This window comes from Acipenser ruthenus, chromosome 7 (assembly GCF_902713425.1).
Source record: "Acipenser ruthenus chromosome 7, fAciRut3.2 maternal haplotype, whole genome shotgun sequence".
Lineage (NCBI taxonomy): Eukaryota > Metazoa > Chordata > Actinopteri > Acipenseriformes > Acipenseridae > Acipenser > Acipenser ruthenus.
The window spans coordinates 36,698,549-36,718,310 of NC_081195.1; the positions used below are offsets into that span (position 1 = coordinate 36,698,549).

Here is a 19,762-nt window from a genome sequence, read left to right on the forward strand (position 1 = left end):
TGCAGTATACAAGATACATCTCCCTGTTTCAAGATGGGCAGTTCTCTGCATATCTTAGACTTTGACAGAGGGCTGGTTGACCTGCAGAGCGACTGATTAGTAAAGTCCAACATTCAAAGGTTCACACAACTCCAATAACAGACACCTGCAACATGAGGATTCTGGATAATCTTATTACCTATCTTTATTACTGTGTATTTTTTAAAACAGTTTTAGAGAAAATGAAAGGACACACAGGTTATATATATATATATATATATATATATATATATATATATATATATATATATATATATATATATATGCAAAAGTGTAGCACAGTATGAATTTGAAAATGAAATACATTAAAAGTATGAACCCATTTTTGTCATTTGTGATCAAGTGTTAATTAGGCTTAAACTAAAGCCCAACTTCACAGTAGCTGTATAATGTGTATAGGCACTTGATACAATTGATATGTGGTTTTTCACACAATGATATGATGGCCCATCCAGTACTGAACTGCCAATAATCTCTCTTCACTGCAATTCTCACCCTTTCAACATGCTACACAGTCCGGGTCCAATTCATTAATACCCCAGACGCTGTCATTACTTGCAAAACCCTTTCAAAATTGTACAATAACTGTGCTGTAAAATAAAACACATACATAACTGTGCTGTAAAATAAAACACATACATAACTGTGCTGTAAAATAAAACACATGCATAACTGTGCTGTAAAATAAAACACAAACATAACTGCTGTAAAATAAAACACAAACATAACTGTGCTGTAAAATAAAACACATGCATAACTGTGCTGTAAAATAAAACACATGCATAACTGTGCTGTAAAATAAAACACATGCATAACTGTGCTGTAAAATAAAACACATACATAACTGTGCTGTAAAATAAACCACACTGTAACAGGGCGAGCAGCCCTGTACATTGTTTGTTTGTTTATTTTTAGAACGAGGGCTCATCCTCCGCCCCTGTGCAGATTATTGTTTTTGTTTATTATGATTTATTGTATTTACGTCGGCGAGCGCCGTATGTGTTATTGTTTTGTATTTTGACGCCGTAGCCGTTTGTTTATTTTATACTGTTTAGTAATGTGGATGGGAAGCCCCATCCACATGGTATATAATTAAAACTTGTGCAGAAGGTGGCCATCTCCCGAATTAATTAGGTGATTTAATTTGTTGCTAATCGGGAGATGGTCACCTGTTATAAAAAGCCTGCAGCTCTCTAGATCGAGGTGGGAGTTCAGAGGAGGAACGAGAGAGCAGAGAGACGGCGAGTAAAAACGAAAACGAAACTTAATAAAAGAAACATAGGAACAGTGAAGGCAATCTGCCCAGCCTGACCTTTGTTTATGTATTTTTGTGTTCGTGATTTTGTTTTGTTGAAACCTTTTATTTTCGCTCTTTGAGCAAAGTGTTTTCTGTTTAAATATTTTATTTATTTTTGTTTGTTAATAAAAACGGCAAACGCCACTTGAACTGCAGTACTTGCCCTGGTGTCAGTTTTTGTTCCTGCTTCTGCCGTGACGTCACCACTCAGCCATTCCTGTCACACACATACATAACTGTGCTGTAAAATAAAACACATGCATAACTGTGCTGTAAAATAAAACACATACATAACTGCTGTAAAATAAAACACATGCATAACTGTGCTGTAAAAGAAAACACATGCATAACTGTGCTGTAAAATAAAACACATACATAACTGCTGTAAAATAAAACACATGCATAACTGTGCTGTAAAATAAAACACATACATAACTGCTGTAAAATAAAACACATAGTGGACTGGAACCCAAAGAACTGACGTTTACCAAGTCAAGCCTGCGTTCGTAGTGAAATACAGCCCTGGTTTACAGAGTATTTTTCTGAATACATTGCCTGGACACAGAATTGATTAAAACAAGCCTTAAAGCACTTTACAGATAGGTATTACAAAGCTAGACTTTCCATAAACAGGTGAAATGTTCAGAGGTTATAGGTGAATTATAACTAGTGTAATTAAAAGGAACACAATGTTATATACTTCCTTCTTTGTGCTGTCTGTGTTTATTGTACAACACACTGTATTGCAACCCTTATTTCCTTCATATTAGCAAATGGCCTCGCTGCAAAAAGTCTGAAAACCTTCAACATGTAAGCTGAGGCCATGCTGATGCTTGACTCAACGTTTCAAGGCCCCACGGGACATTTTGGGGGTTCCAGTGAAAATGCTGGGGTTCCCAATAAAGTACAAGGTCTTAATACAATGGTGTACACTTTTTTTTTCTTTCTTAATTCATTTAAGTTTTGACAATTTTTTTAAACAATAAGAGACAAACACAAAAAGCCACAAACAGAAAATGTTTCTGTCTAAAAGAACGAAGAACAAAATGGCATAGCAGCAGAATCCACAAAAGCTACATTCCAACTTGCTCTTCAATATTGCACTTCCAGAAGACACTCAACTCTAGAAAAGTCCTGCTTTCGTTACAGTTCCTTTTTTTTAACAATTATTTTTATCTTTTTATTTATTTAATTGTGAAGCGTTCTGAGATGATTGCTTTTAAGGGCGCTATACAAAATAAAGTTTATTATTATTATTATTATTATTATTATTATTATTATTATTATTATTGATTTTCCAATTTTTCTCCCAATTTTTTTTGGAATGTCCAATTATTATTCAAGCTGGATCACCGCTGCAACCCCTGAACTAACTCGAGAGAGACGAAGACAAGCACTCGCATACTCTGAAACGAGTGCTGTCAGCCGTCCGCGTTGTTTCGCTCTGCAAGCCTGCCGTGAAGCCATTACAAAACTACAGCATCAGAGGACCACGCAGTTCTGAAATGCACACAGGCCAGCCTGCAGGTGCCGAGCCTAACCCCTACCCTGCCCGGGCAGCGCTTGGCGCCTCCTGGGAACTCCTGTCCACGGTCGGCAGTGGCATAGCTTGGATTCAAACCGGCGATCTCCAAGCTATAGGGTGCATCCTGCACTCCGGCATTGATATCAATCTGAAATCAAGGGAGCTCTTTTTTTAACATATTTAATACAGTTGGCTAGTAGCAATGAGATTTAAATGACCACATTTCTTTCTTTTTCTCTATATAGCTTGCAATGGTAATTTGGAAAATAAACTACCGGTACCCAACATCATAACTACCATTAATTCTGCCAAGAATTAACAATCAACCAGTAGACCCTTAAACCTAGCAGTATTACTACAGTACAGGTGCAATAGACAGTGGGAAATTAACCTACCCAGGCTACTACATGGATGGACTTTACTGGCTTTTGAACACTATACTTAAAAAGACACAACAAATTGGCAGTAAAAAATAAGTTCTTCGGTTCTCTCTGGTCTTGCGCCTGTTCACTTCCCTGCCAATGTCTTTCAAACAGTTGCTTGTGCAGCAGCCAGCAAGAAAGCCTGAAATGGATTTCAGCCAAACATGTAACCGTACACAGGAGGTCACGAGAAAAGGGCGCAACTCTGTATCAGTCCTTCATCCGCTCACAGAATTACAATGCAAAGTAAGAGCCTGCCAACATTACAAAGCTTGCACCTCAAATAACAGACAGATACGCATCCCAGGGACACAGACAACTGCAAACTTGACAGTCCAGACAAACGATGTGTGCATAAAGGACATGGGTACTACTATCCTACTAATCCTCTCCACTTCTGTTTCTGCTTAGCATTTACCAGGCTCACTAATGAATAGATTTTTTCATGGGGGCCTGCTTCTGAAAAGACTCCTAAAAGCTGAATTTATGCAGTGGAGTGGTTCAATTAGTTACACAGGGGAATCAAACCACAGCTGTCCACCCCACAAGAGACTTTTCTATCAAAGCAGCTCACTTCAGCTTCAGCTTTTAATAAGGAGACCCAATGGTCGAATACAATTTGTTTTGCTGGAATGGTTAGTAAGCTGGTAAATAATAATTGATGCAGAAACATGTATGATGGGGAACACAAAATTGGAAACATAACAGGGATAAAATGAAGATCCTGATGAGCTCTCCAAAACATAAAGGGATGGTTTCTTCAATTCATACAGGGAGAAATGACTAAGTGATGGTGCATGAATAATTAGGACTGTCGTCCTGGTACTCTATAACATACTCAGGGTACACCTGCTGTTTCTCAAACACCACGTAAATGGAAGGGTTGAGGGGATCGTCTACGCAGCTATCGTAGAAGTTAGTGTCCCCGCCGTCTTTGGAGGGAGGGCGCAGGTATCTGGAGTTTCCCTGGACGGATTCGCCCACCAGAACCCGGGTCACAAACATGGTTCTGGAAGAGGAGGAGCCGGTGTAGTTGTGAGAATAACTGGCGTCCCGCGCGAAGTAGCTCCCTGTGAAAACAGAATTATTAAAACAGCATAATATGAAGGTTATGTCATATCACATCTAATGCTTTATAAACATGAAGTAAAATGGAAATGTGTATCGTTGATGACTTTTTGGCATTGCGAAGTCGTCTGTTTCTCCTCATCGCGTTACAGTGGACCCTACCGGCAAGGCGCCTAGTGAGCTCAAGCGGACACCTGCAGGGCTGACCTTTGTCCTTCAGAGGTCGGTAGCTCAGTGACATCCGCTCTGGAGTTCCTGGGTGTAAATGAGGAAGCTGGCCCTGCTCTCAGTATGGCACGGTGCTCAGTCTCATTACCTCTTCCATAGGCGGTTCCGTGTGTTCCACAGATCCTCCAGTCAAAGTTCTGCTTGCAGATAGCATCGACAGAAGCAGAGTCTGTGCCATGGAACAGCAGTTTCTCGTTGACATTCCTCCCTCTGTTGTGCTTTTTCATCTGCTCCTTTTGCCTGGAACAAAAAAAGTTTTGCAGAACTTTAAAACTTTTTCTGTTTGTTTTTTCTTGTGTGAACTGAAACCTCCCTTACGGCACAGCATACTGTATCAAGATCAGATGTGTAGATTTCACAGTAATTTACAGATTCCTTGTGAGGGGTAGTAATTGATGCACCACTCTACCCAACTCCGACTCACAACTGTGTAGTACCCCAGAGGCTGCATAGCCACTCTGTGCACTCTGTCTGTCCCCAGGACTTCTCATTTAGGAAACAGGCCCTCAACGTACCATTGAAAGATTTCCCAGAGAGGCTTGTTTTGAATTCTTTCAATTTTCTTAATGGTGAAATCGAGCATGGTCTTCCTGAAGAGGTTCTTCACCTTGTTGTGTTCTTCTGTAGACTCTAGCACTGCAATCCTCTGCAGAAACATTACACAGGAAAAGAGCGCTCAAATCTGACAGAACTTTAAATCGCAGGGCCTCTGAATGAGTAAAGTCTCACGTCAACAACGTGCAAACAGTCCCAGAAACACACAGGTGGCAAATACAATGGAACTGATCTTCAGTTTAGAAACTCTAACAGAAACTTTGCACTGCAAACTTGGAACACATTCATTCAAAAAGACTTCCATTGAATTGATCGCTGTTTCTTTGCAGTATTTTTGAACATGGCATAGTGAGTGTTTTAAAGTTAAGGATGAATTTAAGATTCACAAGTATGGCAGTGATAGACATCCCTCGCCACATCACATTGTATCAGCATGTTATGGACATTTTTTTTTACCATTTTATGTATCTATTCCAATGACAGTGGCAGGTCTGAATAACACTGTCCTGCTATTTAAAATCCTGACTGACGAATCTCCTTTATTTTTTTTTATAGTGGTAGGACAAACATGGGTTTTTCATGTTTGAATATTCCTTCAAAATGTATTGAATACTCTCATTTTTAAATAGTTGGAAAGCTAAAGTACAATTTGTACTATATTATTTTAAATAGTCAGGAGTAAAATAAACGCATCACCTGATAAAGAAGGGAGGTTAAACACTCTTCTGTACAGCAGAATGGGGGTTATTTATTTCAGACATCATTTTTGCATGATACCTTTTTGTTGCAGCCGCTTATAATATCTGTTCTGTGAATGAATGCAGTATGAACAGGGCCATTTTTGCCTCCACTCATTTCAAGCAGGGTTTGGTTAGAATACTGAGATATTGTCCCATAACTGTTATTGTACTTAGTTAATGCTACTTTCCATTTAACCCAAATTGTGTCTATTTTAAAGAACTAGATAGTGAATCTTTTAATGCTGATGTCATACAATCTATAAACCTGATTCACTGCATTTTTATTCTATGTAACGTGTGTCCAAAGCAATTCCCAAAGGTGTTGCATCACCCTATAGAATAAACATTTAAATGTGTATCAATCCTAAAATTCTAGATGCTGAAAAAAATGTTGCCATAGCTGTATATACCAGCCCATAGGAAGAAGCACAGCTTGATTAATTCAGAACAGCGGACTAACACACGTGGACAGAACCTCATAACCCAATTTACCAGTAGACACGTAGCTCACAAGATAAAGGCTGTTTATTGAAGAGTTCAAATCCTTTACCTTGTATCCTGTCTCAGGCAACTGGGATTTATCCCAGTAGGGCGGAACACCTTTGAAAGTGGGAGCAAATGACCTACTGGGTCCACTTTTGCTAGAAATAAAAAAAGATATAATGTCAGTAGCATACTGAACCCGAGCTCTCAGGAATGACTTGAATACTCCCATGTGCACAGGGTGATGTACAAATGAATTGTTACACCCCTGCCACATATAAAGTAGTGTCCAAAAGTTTGGAAACAACAATTGATTTATTATTATTATTTGTTTATTTAGCAGACGCCTTTATTCAAGGTGACTTACAGAGACTATGGTGTATGAACTATGCATCAGCTGCAGAGTCACTTACAATTATGTCTCACCCGAAAGACGGAGTACAAGGAGGTTAAATGACTTGCTCAGGGTCACACAACGAGTCAGTGGCTGAGGTGGGATTTGAACCAGGGACCTCCTGTTTACAAGCCCTTTTCTTTAACCACTGGACCACACAGCCTCCTATGATTTACAGCAAGACTAGGACAGGGGATTGTATTGCCCATGTTTCCTCACTCAGACACCACTAAATACCCTGGTATCTGAACAGATAATCGTCTCCACTTTAAAAATATGCTAAATATTTTAATGTGCAAGACATCTCACAAGTAGAATGGTCCTCTGAAATGTTCTCCTTTTTCTAGGAAAGCAGCACAGCTGGGGATTACTTTTTACTTTTACGTTTACTTGTGAGATGTCTTGCACATTAAAATATTTAGCACATTTTTAAAGAGGAGACTGTGGTGGGTTATGGGAGGAAGTGACGTGACCCAGAAGTGATAGAGACAGGAAGCACGTAGTTGGGGGTTGGATTTTTATTTACAACACCCACAAAAATACAAAGTCCCGAGCAGTGGGTTTCAACACAATTGCAGCAAACAAAAAAAACTGCCTCTGTTACCAGCTATGGTAAGCAGAGGCTTGCAATGAAAACAAAATAGTCCAAAACAGAAAGAGAAACACTGCCACAAAGTAATTCAGTGATCCACACAGCACAGCAGGTGGCTCGGGCTCCCTCTTCAAAAACACGATAAGTAATTCCTGAAGCGGTCAAGGATCACAGGGAAAAGTCTGGGCTCGAAGGCAGCCGGCCTGGGAATCCTTAGTCTGGATATAAGCAAAACAAACAAATGAACAAAACACAAAGAGCTCATGCAGCACAACTGTCTCAGTCCAGGATAGTGGGGCCAAATGGCAGAACCCCACAGCCTAAATAGTGCCAAGCCCCACCCCTACAACCAGTGCATTGCCCCACCTCAGCCAATCGTCGAGTGCAGCACAGCTGATTGCAATAATGGGGCTCAACCATGAAGTCCTGCCCCAAGTTAAGATGGCCGCCACCACTGCGTCTTCTGCCCCAACCATGACTCAGCCTTTCTCCTCTGTCTCGGTCCTTCCTGCACAGCGCTGCCAGTAGTCGGGAGGGTGAATTACAAGAGGGACTCCTTTCACTCCTGTCACAGAGACCAATATCTATTCCAAGGTATTTAATAAGTAAGGGATCTGAGTGAGGTAAAATGGGCAATACAGTCCCCACCCCTAGTCTCGCTGTAAATCAATTGTTGTATGTAAAACTCTATAGTGTGACCACATTGATTAGTCAAATAGCAAAGTGCCAGTCGACCTCAGACACTGGTCAAGTCAAGCAATTGTAAAACACAGATGGAGGGAGAGCAGTTGATGTTGCAAACCATTAACATAGAACATTTTAGAACATTAATAAACAGGTTTAAAAAGTTCCAAGCAGTTTTAAAGGATAGCACACAAACAGCAAAATATTACGAAACAGACCACCAGGCATTACAAAAAATCCAATAAATCATGTAGTGGATAAAGTGGCAACCAGTCAACATGTTCAACAATTTTTACGAGCAACTATTATTGGATGAGCTGGTTGCACAGACACCCATTATCACACCCCTTGTGAAGTCAAGGAGATCCTTCTGCTTTCCTGCTGTTGTTGCTGAATAGTTGCACACGGCTAATGGACCACATGTCAAATGACCACATGAATTTGTACACGTGGCAGACACTATGATATATAATGAACTGTTCATGAGACAAACTGACAAACTGCCCATGCAATTCACAGATTGGAAATCAATAATCAATAATATTCGCAATGTGTTCTCCTGCACTATAAACCAATCGAGCTTTGCGGTTCCTCATTACCGTTTTTTTATGACCTCTGCATCGTTTCTGGAGACAAACACCGGTCGCCTTCGGATGGGTTTCACGGTCCTATAACGCTTGTTCACCTGGATCTTGTCTGAAAAACAAAAATGCTGTTAAGATCTGTAACAAAAACATCACTGCTTCGCTGGCTGTCTTCTAACAGACTGCAGCGGATATAAAAACACTGTAATCTGAAAACCGACACACACCAATGCGACCCATCAGGTCATTCCATTGGCAGATCAGCTAATCCACACCATGATCAGGGCTAAACACAATCACAGTTTCCTAGATGCGTTATTTTCAGGGCTATTGGCCAGACACGACAGTGTTTTTCGAATGTGCCGTGGAGGTAATCATTACAAATCGGATGGTATACAGTGGCTGTTCACTTTCAGGCACGCCTACATTCCTCCCTCATCCTGCTGGAGGTTGGAACGCTTCCCATACTGTTAAATTACCTTTAAATGAGATCTCATACTCCTGGCTGCCCGCTGTGAACGCATGCACTGAGCTGCTGTCTTCCAGGTATTTCTCCTCAAGGTCTTCACTTGTGATGGATGAAGCTTGGTGAATGCCACTCTATCGATTTAAAAGCAAAGTTTCTACTTGAATTATGTTTGTCAGTCACATACAGTGCTTTCTTTTTAAAGGGAACGGGATACTGGTATGGGAGTTAACATAGTGAAAGCATGATAAAGCAATGGTAAGAGTTGTAAAGACCAGCGAAGTATAGTAAATCATTAATAAACTTGGCCAACCAGAGTAAACTAGGGTAAACACATAGAACAACCATGGCAAAAGCAAAATATACCGTGCAAAAACACTGTGGTAAGCTTTTATAAGGGTTGTGGTAAAATCTTATATGGTTACATGGTATAGCAATAGATAACCAGCGTATATCGATTGGTTAAAACATTGCAAGGTTAGCATGTGCTACTCAACCGTGATATAGGGGATGCCCCTGTGCTCTCACTGCCACAAAGCAGGGACCTGCTACAGAATGTTGGTGCTTGGAACTTACTGAGGCTGCGTATTCTATCCACTGTGCGGACTCATCCTGCCAGTACCAGGTCCAGGCTGTGGTCAGGGTGCAGTCAGGTCTGGTGACAGAGGAGGCAGTGGAGAGGCGCCGCACTTTAGCTGCTCCCTGGGTCATTGTCTGGAAGTTTATAGATGGATAGCCGCTGCTGCAATAGCAATAGAGCTTGCTGTACAGGTCTGATTAGACACCAGGCTTGGGTTAACCAATGCATTATAAAACTTGTAAAGGTCGACCAATCTTAAACAAGGACGAGAAGACTGACACATAAGAAAAGTTTGGGAATGAGAAAAGGCCATTCTGCCCCTACTAGGGTGATTTAATTGAATAGGACAGAATTGAAATGTTCCCAGTGCTATAGATCCAACTATGTCACCTGGTAGGCTATTCCATGCATCTGTGTAAAAAAGTCAATCTGTTCTAAACTTACTTGTACTCAGCTTCCATTCATGCTCTCTGTGCTAAACCTGAAGTTGTGTCTTGGGTTTACTTTATCTAGACCAGCGGTCCTCAAAGTAATTTGGGCACGGGTATAAATTGATCTTACTTGGCTGTTTGTGGGCACACTGACTATATATATATTAAGAGTTTTAGTGGGAGTTATTCTTGGCTCACTCTGATAAGGCCAAGTCTCAGACAGTAACTGTGAGTGCTGCACTTATTCTTCAAATAATTTATATAAAATACGCAATGCAAATATTTTTAAATAGCATGTTTACACAGATAACCATGAATAAACTAAAATAAAAGAGGATAGATAGCGTCTTGCTTTGTTTCAATTTGGCAAATTTGTCAACACTACTCTGTTTTAAAGATCGCTCATCTCCAGTACAATTATTCAGAGAAAGTGGATTCGTAACTAAATCTACTATGGTGTTTCCCTTGTCTGGTGAAATTAAAAAATATAGAGAGAGAAAATTAAATTCTATATACTGAAATGTATTACATTTTCTCAGTAACAGTCAGCGAAATTCAGTGCTTCCTTGGCATATTAACACCCCGCCTCTGCTTGCTTATGATTGGACAGCTGCGTAAAACTTGGCAGATATTTGACTCTCCTATTGGTTAAACCTACTGTCAGTACCTGCAACTGAAACAGACACAGTTTATATCCCACCCAGCTAACTTATAATTGGGCTACCGCAGAGAAAATGCAGCTATTCAATTGGTTGATCGTATCGCAGAGGCCCTTCAGGAAAAAAAATACGTACAAGCACAGCATAAGCGAGCAGCACTGTCAACAGACTGCTGTGACGCTTTTGTTGGAAAATGTGTTTAAAACTTTATTTATTTTCCCATGATACGACCCCACAGAAATGTGTTCACGACCCATAATTGAAGAACAGCTGCCGTGGGCACGATGGCCTGGCTTCGCAGGCACCACTTTGAGAACCACTGATCTAGACTGTGGCAGGACGAAAGCCCTAAATGTAAATTGAATATTTGTGTGTGTTGGGAATATAGGGTTGGCAGGGAGAGGGTTAAAATCCTTCCTGCCAGTATTTAAGGATGAGAAAATCCTTTGTTTGAGGTTGGTTTGTAGGTGAGTGGAACCTGTGCTGTGCTGTGCTGTGCTGTGCTGTGCTGTGCTGTGCTGTGCTGGGCCGGGCTGGGCATACTCTATCAGTCTGTGAAGGTGACTGCCCAGCCTGAGCTATGTGTATTTAGTAGTTTGTTTAAATCTTTTAATTTGGCCACCGTGCCTCTGTTTGTTTATCTGATGCATGTGTGCACCAGCACTTTAAAGTGCAACTTTGCAGCAGTGTGGAGTAGTGGTTAGGGCTCTGGACTCTTGACCGGAGGGTTGTGGGTTCAATCCCCAGTGAGGGACACTGCTGTTGTACCCTTGAGCAAGGTACTTTACCTAGATTGCTCCAATAAAAACCCAACTGTATAAATGGGTAATTGTATGTAAAATAATGTGATATCTGTATAATGTGAAATAATGTATAATGTGATATCTTGTAACAATTGTAAGTCGCCCTGGATAAGGGCGTCTGCTAAGAAATAAATAATAATAATAATAATAATAACTTTCTTGGCTCTGAGTCTCATTGACGTTATTCTGTTACGCAGACCATCTCGGATTTTATAGATGCAAGCCCCTTCTTTTCCTTCCATTTTCTAGAGATTTAATTATTTTAACCTTTCCTCGTAGCTCATGTCATTATGTCCTGGGATCAGCCTGGTTGCCCTTCTCTGTACCTTCTCAAGTGCAATAATGTCTTTCTTTGTAGTGAGGTGACCAAAACTGGACACAGTATTCTAGGTGATGGTCTAACTTCTGTAGGGCACTGTATAATCTTAGCAGAACATATAATCTTAGCGTATCTTGTGCAAGTAGATTGAAATGATTATGTTCTTGCACAAGCAAGAGTGAAATACAACACTAGAGATTCAGCCCCCAGCCCCCAGCACTAGTACACTGATGCTGAGGTCACCCAGCAGCACATACCTGCATGTGTTGGCCGGGTCACAGAACTCCTTTTCAATCTCTTCATTGTTGGGCAGAGCTGACCAGCTCAGCCCCGCCCACACCTCCCACTTGTAGGGCATGTCGAAATGGGCCTTGAAACACCGGCCTGTAGAGAGGTCAAATGACATGCCAAACTTTATAAACCAATTGCAACAATTGCAATAGGAGGCTATGTGATCCAGTGGTTAAAGAAAAGGGCTTGTAACCAGGAGGTCCCCGGTTCAAACCCCACCTCAGCCACTGACTCATTGTGTGACCCTGAGCAAGTCACTTAACCTCCTCGTGCTCTGTCTTTCGGGTGAGACGTAGTTGTAAGTGACTCTGCAGCTGATGCATAGTTCACACACCCTAGTTGCTTTGGATAAAGGTGTTTGCTAAATAAACAAATAATAATAATAACAGCTACACTAAACTTTATAAACCAATTGCAACAGCTAAACCATTTTAAGAGCTAAACAAAGCAGTTTCAATGTAATACTTTATAAGAGAGGAAATTCCATTCCAATCAAAGCTGGCTTATGTAAAAAAATGTCCTGCAAAAGCTTACATATTTTAATAATTGACAAACTTTCACATGCAAGCATCAAAGCTAACAAGCACCCAAAGCTGGAACAGACATAGATTCAAGTTTGTAATTACAAAAAAGTTACATCATCCATAACCTCCCAGACTCAGGGCTTTAAGGTAAAACCAAGCAACTGAGTCACGTAAACAAATGTTTTGACAGGTGCCTCCTTCAGCGTATGGCTTAATAACTTGGATTATTAAATCGGTACTCTGAAGAAGGCACCAGCTGAACCAGGCACCAGCTATCGGCTGGTTTAACATACCCTTGATTGGCACATCTAGGACTACGTTGCCTAGGGTAACATTAGCTCATCCAAGATTATTGCTGATCAGGGTCTAGGATGAAACCAGCCGCCAGCTTCTTTTAAAGTCTTAACAATGACTAACTACGTGCTGAAACCACCTCACTGAATATAAGAGAAATAGTTTCTATGAACATTTGTCCTGTTCAGCTTTTTATGTAAACATTACTTCAAAGACGGCATTAAGTTCGTTTTGAGTGTTGAACACACTTCTTACCTCCATGTTTGCAGTCTTTCTTGACAAAGTAGATGCATATCTCAGTTTTATCTGTAGATAAAGATATATATATATATATATATTTATTTTTTTTTCTTCAATGACATTCCTTTATTTATAAAGCATCATTCTCCAGGCAGGTATGCTAATACAGCCCTCCTTCATTGCACCAGCACGTGTGTCATGTGAAAGGTGCCACAGTGGTGCTTTAGCAAGGGTAGCAATATAACCAAGATAAATAAAATACTGCATTAGCTAGGATAATGGCAATTTCACTGGATGAAAACCAACACAATGACAGTGGTTTATCAGGGTTTTAATCCCAAAGGGAAATTAGCAACATTTCATGCAATAACAACAAAACTAACAGCACAGAGGGTCAATTTAAGGGACTCCAAAGCGTTCCTAAATAATTTTTATCCTAGTTTTCTTTATTGGGCCTGTAACAGGGACAGCGTCTTGTCACTGGCTTCTCAGACACATGCGTGTGTCTGCAGGAGAGAGACAGACACTCCGCCTGTGACACGCTGACAGCTGTGTTTGTTTACAAGGAATCGGAGCTGAGGATTGGTCGGCTGCGGTTCTTTGACAGGCTGGTGGGCGTGTCCCTGCGGAGTAGGTCACTATAAAAGGGAGCCGGTGAAACCCCCCGTGGCAACTCTTAGGTGAGTGAAAACGAGCGACTACTGTGAGTGTGACCTGGGCCGCTTGCTTGTACAGCAGATTTCATATCCCACCAAAGAGGGTGCGTTAGGTTGCTAAAGCAGGACCACTCTTTATAGTGGGAACAACATTTATATGGTAGCATTGTTTTCCCCATTGTGTTTTATTTAGGATTTTTGTTCTTATTTTGTTACTATTCCTGGTACCATAGTGGCAGGAATAGTGCCCAATTCAAAAGGGCTTTAATTTATTTTAAAGTGTTTTTTTTTCACTGTCTGTTTTTATAAATAAACAATGTGGGCAGCAGTGTGGAGTAGTTGTCAGGGCTCTAGACTTTTGACCTGAAGGTCATGGGTTCAATCCCAGGAGGGGGACACTGCTGCTGTACCCTGGAGCAAGGTACTTTACCTAGATTGCATCAGTAAAAACCCAACTGTATAAATGGGTAACTGTATGTAAAAATAATGTGATATCTTGTAACAATTGTAAGTTTTTTTTTAAAGAGTCCATAACAGCTTGATAATTGATTTCATACAGTTAAAGTTAAAGTTATAACAGTTATGTTTGTGCATAGGGTCTAATAGGAAGGCACTGGTGAGCATTGCCTTGCTGAATGAACCCCTCAAGCACAGTGCACATCTGTGTCTCTTCCTTCTCACCCTGATCACTGGCAGTCGAGCTGGCGTTCTTCATGTTGAAGATGTTCAGATAGACCAACGGCAGGGTGCTGATCAGCTCTTCAGTTAGCCCCCGGTCCATCAGGATTCTCAGTGTGGCGGGGTCGTGGAAGCTGTGGGACCTGCTGCACGAGACCCCCTGTCTACAGCACCCCCTGATGAACTGCTCACAGACATGCAGTCGGGTACAGCTCATCTGATCGGGACAGGAGCCATACTGACCGCTGCCTTTATTGAATGAAAAGCACACCTGCACCATAATGAGAATGGGAGTCAAAACTGGACATGGTTTACCCTTGCATAGTAAAAGCATAGCAAAGTGTAATAAAGCACAATAAATGCATGGTGAAGCATAGGTAAGCATTATAAAACCCAGAGAGGTATGGTATAGTATATCAAAAAACATGGCAAACCAGGGTAAACTATCATAAATGCACAGTATAGCCAGAATAAAAACAGGGTAAAATAGAAAAAATACCATGCAAAAATACATTGGAAAACTTTGATATGGGTAATCATTCACCTCTTTATTAATAATCGGTATATTAGAAACTAAAACAGTAAAGAATCTTCATAAAAGAAAATAAAACCTTCATAAAATAAATAACATCTACCGTTCAATAAAGTGTTAACATGCAAAATAATGTGACTAATGACTTAAATAATCTAAACTATTGCAGGGATGGAAATAAGACTCTCGTTGCATTGCAATTTGATCCATTCTTGGTTTTACTTGAGTTAATAATAAACACCTGAGCTTGTTACTGTATATATACACTGGGGCTATTCAAGCTTGTATTAAAACCTGGAATGGATGAAACTGCTGTGCAATATGAGTCTTATTTCCATCCCTGTATGTTATTCATTTGTTACAAGAAATGAAGGCCACGTTTTGCTGGTCCCTGTACTGGTTTCACTGAGCTGGTACTGTTATAGTATGGTAAGATGTTACCTGTGGCAGCAGCATTTGGTCGTTCTGAAGCAGCAGCACAGAGAGTTCCTTCCTGTCCAAATCCTGGAGGTTGTGGTCTCTCAGGACTTGAGCATTGTGCTGCGTGGTCAAGTCGTGGCAGAAGCGGCATCTTCGCCTGCAATCAGGTCAAAATGTTGCGTCACAATTTTGCATGAAAACCCATTCGGAGCGGTCCTGGGACCAGCATGGGTTTCACGCATGGGTGTTCAAGAAATATTTAATCATTTTTAAATATTCTGATACGTACTTATAGCACTGTAAAACCTGTGCCATATTAAAAACAGAGAAACATTCTTCTCTGCTGTAGAACATGTGCTATTTTTTTCGGACGTCATGCATGCAGTGGTTTCCTCTGCAGAGTACATTTTTGATACAGTCATTTATAAATTCTGTTTTAGGAATGAACACAAAGATGGTCAGTTTCACCCTCCATTTCATGCTGTGCTTGTTCAGCATGTCTGTCCCAGTACTCATTTGGAATGGTTCCATGTAGTGCCATGCTTCCATCTGCCACTGGGATATTTAACATTACTGCATACCTGCAGCACCTGCACATGCCTCGTCTTTTACTCAGGCTATTGTCCTTTCACCTGAGGACGTTAAGCAACACAAAGAATACATCTTAGCGAATGTTGACTGTACCATGTACTGCACTTTTGGTGAGTAAAACTGTAGTTTTTAATTACGTGTGATAAATGTACGTGGCAAACAAACCAGACAATCACTGCACACGTCTTGCATTGCAAATATAAACAGGGCTTGGGATTTCTTTCAGGTTAACACCCCCTCCGCCTTGCTTTCTAATATTGCGTCCCTCCCAGAGGAGGCATTAGACTGCTCCTCCCTGGATAACTTCCACGGCTAATTTGCTTGGAAAAGGAAATTCACATAAGAAATAAACAAATTGCTTAAAACATTCACAATGCAAACCAAAAAGATCAGCAGGCCTGATTGTTACGCCCCTGTTAAAAAGGCAATGATTTCCAATTGTTGTTCATGAACTAGAAGCATTGTAAAGCACAGAGAGGTGTGGTAAAGTGTATTAAACACCAGGGTAACCCAGGGTAAACTATGGTAAACCATGGTAAACTATGGTCAACTATGGTAAACTATGGTAAACCATGGTAAACTACGGTAAATGCAGTATAACCATGGGAAAAGAGTGGCTAAAGTGCAAAAATACTTGCACTTGTTTTTTTGATGTTTTTTTTCCTTTTACTACAGCCTAGACTTAAAACAAACTACAGGGTGTGTAAAATGTTCGGTAACATAACCAGAACGTTTTGTTAGCTTAATAAACTTTCTATTTGCATTACTAAAATGTCAAGATCTGCACAGCACAATTCAACAGTGAATAAGTAAATAAATAAAAAGCCTTGTGTCCCACGACATCTCAGTGTCATAGGGGCTTGACTAACAACTAAAACTAAACAACAGTAATTCATTCTTTTTTATAGCACATGGATCTTGGTCAAGCAATAAGGGTTGAGCGATATTCCCTCCCTCCATCTACTATACACAATCCTAAATGTATGCTGGTCAGAGCTGGTCCAAGCTGGTCCGAGCTGCTCAGAGCTGGTCCAAGCTGGTCCAAGCTGCTCAGAGCTGGTCCAAGCTGGTCCGAGCTGATCTGAGCTGCTCAGAGCTGGTCCAAGCTGGTCTGAGCTGCTCAGAGCTGGTCCAAGCTGGTCCGAGCTGCTCAGAGCTGGTCCAAGCTGCTCAGAGCTGGTCCGATCTGGTACGAGCTGCTCAGAGCTGGTCCAAGCTGCTCAGAGCTGGTCCAATCTGGTACAAGCTGCTCAGAGCTGGTCCAAGCTGCTCGGAGCTGGTCCGAGCTGATCTGAGCTGCTCAGTGCTGGTTAACAGATATTTATATATAAAGACAATATAATTAATGTATTCATTACTGTTAATTATTATTAAGAAGCTTTGTAAACTGAACCTGAGCTTGCTACCTATGCTCTGTGGCTAATCAAGCAATAACCTGGAATGGGTGAGACTGCTATTCAATAGAAGTCTTATTACGATCCCTGTGGTCTCTTCCTGTGCCTAGGCACCCAGCATGTAAAATCACAGGCACAATTTACAGCTAATAGATTCATTTAGGGCAGCTGACTTAAGAACTTTACTGTTAGACCTTTTTATAATTAACCTATTGTTAGGGTGACTAGATTTTCAAAGGTCAAAACCAGGACACGTTGTTAAATAATTGATGAGGCTAGTTATATAATTTATATATAGGTTTATTTTTAATAGTTATTTAAATAGCCATCCTGGTTTTTAATGTATTATTTTTATTTAGTTTATTTTTAACAGCTTTCGAATGCCACACAATGTCAGTACACTCCCAAGTACATTTGTGGCAAAGTTTCACTACCAATATTGTGTTATATACGTATTGCTACTGTCTTTACTGTCTTAACTAAATCCTGCCAGTATTGCACGTAATTGTAAGATAATTTAATATAAACTAAATGAAACTGCATGGCAATAAACATGTATGTGTATGCCTGTGTTAATCACTCCATATAAATAATGTTCTTGGCAAAAAAACAAAAAAAAACACTTTACTGCCAAAATATACTGTTAACATGGGTAATAAAATATATGTGGGTATAAGCCTGTGGCAAACACTGTGTAGTTACACAACTGTTGTACAACTATCTATTGTTACTGGGAAGATGGCTATAGCACACACTTTTATGAGGGAAGACGGGAAGACTGTCTAGTTAAATATTTCTGTCACTGCTCAATATATAGGCTACAGTACACGCACTGTAAAAGTAACGGGTTTTAAAACCATTGTATGGTACATCAATAATCATCAACTTGATTTTTGCTTATTATTATAAAAGGAAAACTAGTTGAAATAAAGTTTAGCATACCATTTTATTATTTTCACTAAACAGTGTAAGAAAACTAACGTAACAACCAGGCTGTGTAGTCCAGTGGTTAAAGAAAATGGCTCGTAACCAGAAGGTCCCCGGTTTAAATCCCACCTCAGCCACTGACTCATTGTGTGACCCGGAGCAAGTCACTTAACCTCCCTGTGCTCCATCTTTGTTGTAAGTGACTCTGCAGCTGATGCATAGTTCACACACCCTAGTCTCTGTAAGTCGCCTTGCATAAAGGCGTCTGCTAAATAAACAAATAATAAAAATAACCATCTTCCCAATACAAACAGTTTTAAAACAGTGATCAGAGTAACTAGGCAGTGTTTATTGGCAATTTTCCCTAATACATATTTGGGTAATACCAGGTGCAATCTAGATACAGTTAGAAAACAGTGATGTGTAGTGTTCTTTTGTATGTGAGAAACGAGGCATTGCCATCGAGTGAATGGGACTTAGTGCACGCAATCATTCCATCTTCTTTTAGTACCACGTGCAGATAAAAATGCTACGACTGACAAGAAAATAAGACCCCCTAAAGTTTAAACTGTGTTTTGCAATCAAAAATGACATTTTGGAGGATTGCAAAACATTATTTATATTCTCCGATGAAATTCACCATCAATCTTTCCATGTCGAATTCCGCGTGGTTCTGTCTTGTTGGTTATTAGTTATTCGGATTTGAAACTACTGTTTGTCAAGCGCTTGTAAACGCAATGTCACCTACCTGCCCCTGTTATAGTGGCACTCCCCAAACAGATAGAATTTGCAGAGGTGCAGATTATTGCAGCCTCTGCATTCCCTCGCTTTACAGAGCCTCACGGAGGTTTTAGCAATAACTGTGTTGCCACCGTTGATTTGAACAACTGCAAACTTCTGCCGATCTCCCAGAGTTTGTTCCAAAACACCGTTTGAACCGAAGCAACCACCAGACCCGATATTGCCTAATAATTGGTTGTAGTCCAGAGCCCCATTATTGGAACAGAGAATTTTGATAACCGTGGATGTAGTCATATTTTATACTACGATGCGAAAGAATGAGTTCGAAACGATCTGATTGCCACCAGTACCTCGTTTGATCACCCAGGAGTAAACAAGCACCTTTTTATGATGAAACGAAACTGAAACTTATGCACCGCATGGAAGTTCTGGGACCGGGGACCGGAGATCGGGGATTTACGAAAAAGAAGAAAAAAACAATTAATAGAAGACAATTAATATTTCATTCATTTACTTTTTATAGATAATTATATCCATTACATTTAACTGAATTACCGCTAGTTGGGAAATACATGTAGCTTTGCTGCTCATGACAGTTCTAAACT

The 19,762-nt window shown here is 40.4% G+C and overlaps 1 protein-coding gene across 2 annotated transcripts; it reads right to left on the reverse strand.

Moving 5' to 3' along the window:
• Positions 1 to 310: 310 nt before the first annotated feature.
• LOC117415029 (protein mono-ADP-ribosyltransferase PARP12-like) lies at positions 311 to 19,552 on the reverse strand. 2 transcript variants are annotated; one of them, XR_009329147.1, is made up of 13 exons: positions 19,165 to 19,552; positions 15,526 to 15,661; positions 14,556 to 14,823; positions 13,234 to 13,284; positions 12,127 to 12,253; positions 9,654 to 9,819; positions 9,091 to 9,211; positions 8,627 to 8,723; positions 6,425 to 6,515; positions 5,095 to 5,225; positions 4,668 to 4,819; positions 1,773 to 4,353; positions 311 to 1,633 (listed from the first exon to the last, which is right to left on the reverse strand). XR_009329147.1 is itself a non-coding variant. In XM_059026856.1 (12 exons), exons 1-12 carry the CDS (start codon positions 19,449 to 19,451, stop codon positions 4,067 to 4,069), a joined length of 1,914 nt encoding a protein of 637 aa, XP_058882839.1. In that variant the 5' UTR covers positions 19,452 to 19,552; the 3' UTR covers positions 311 to 4,066. The 2 variants fall into 2 exon arrangements, 1 of the variants encoding a protein (XP_058882839.1); XM_059026856.1 differs by having other exon boundaries at positions 311 to 4,353.
• Positions 19,553 to 19,762: the final 210 nt, after the last annotated feature.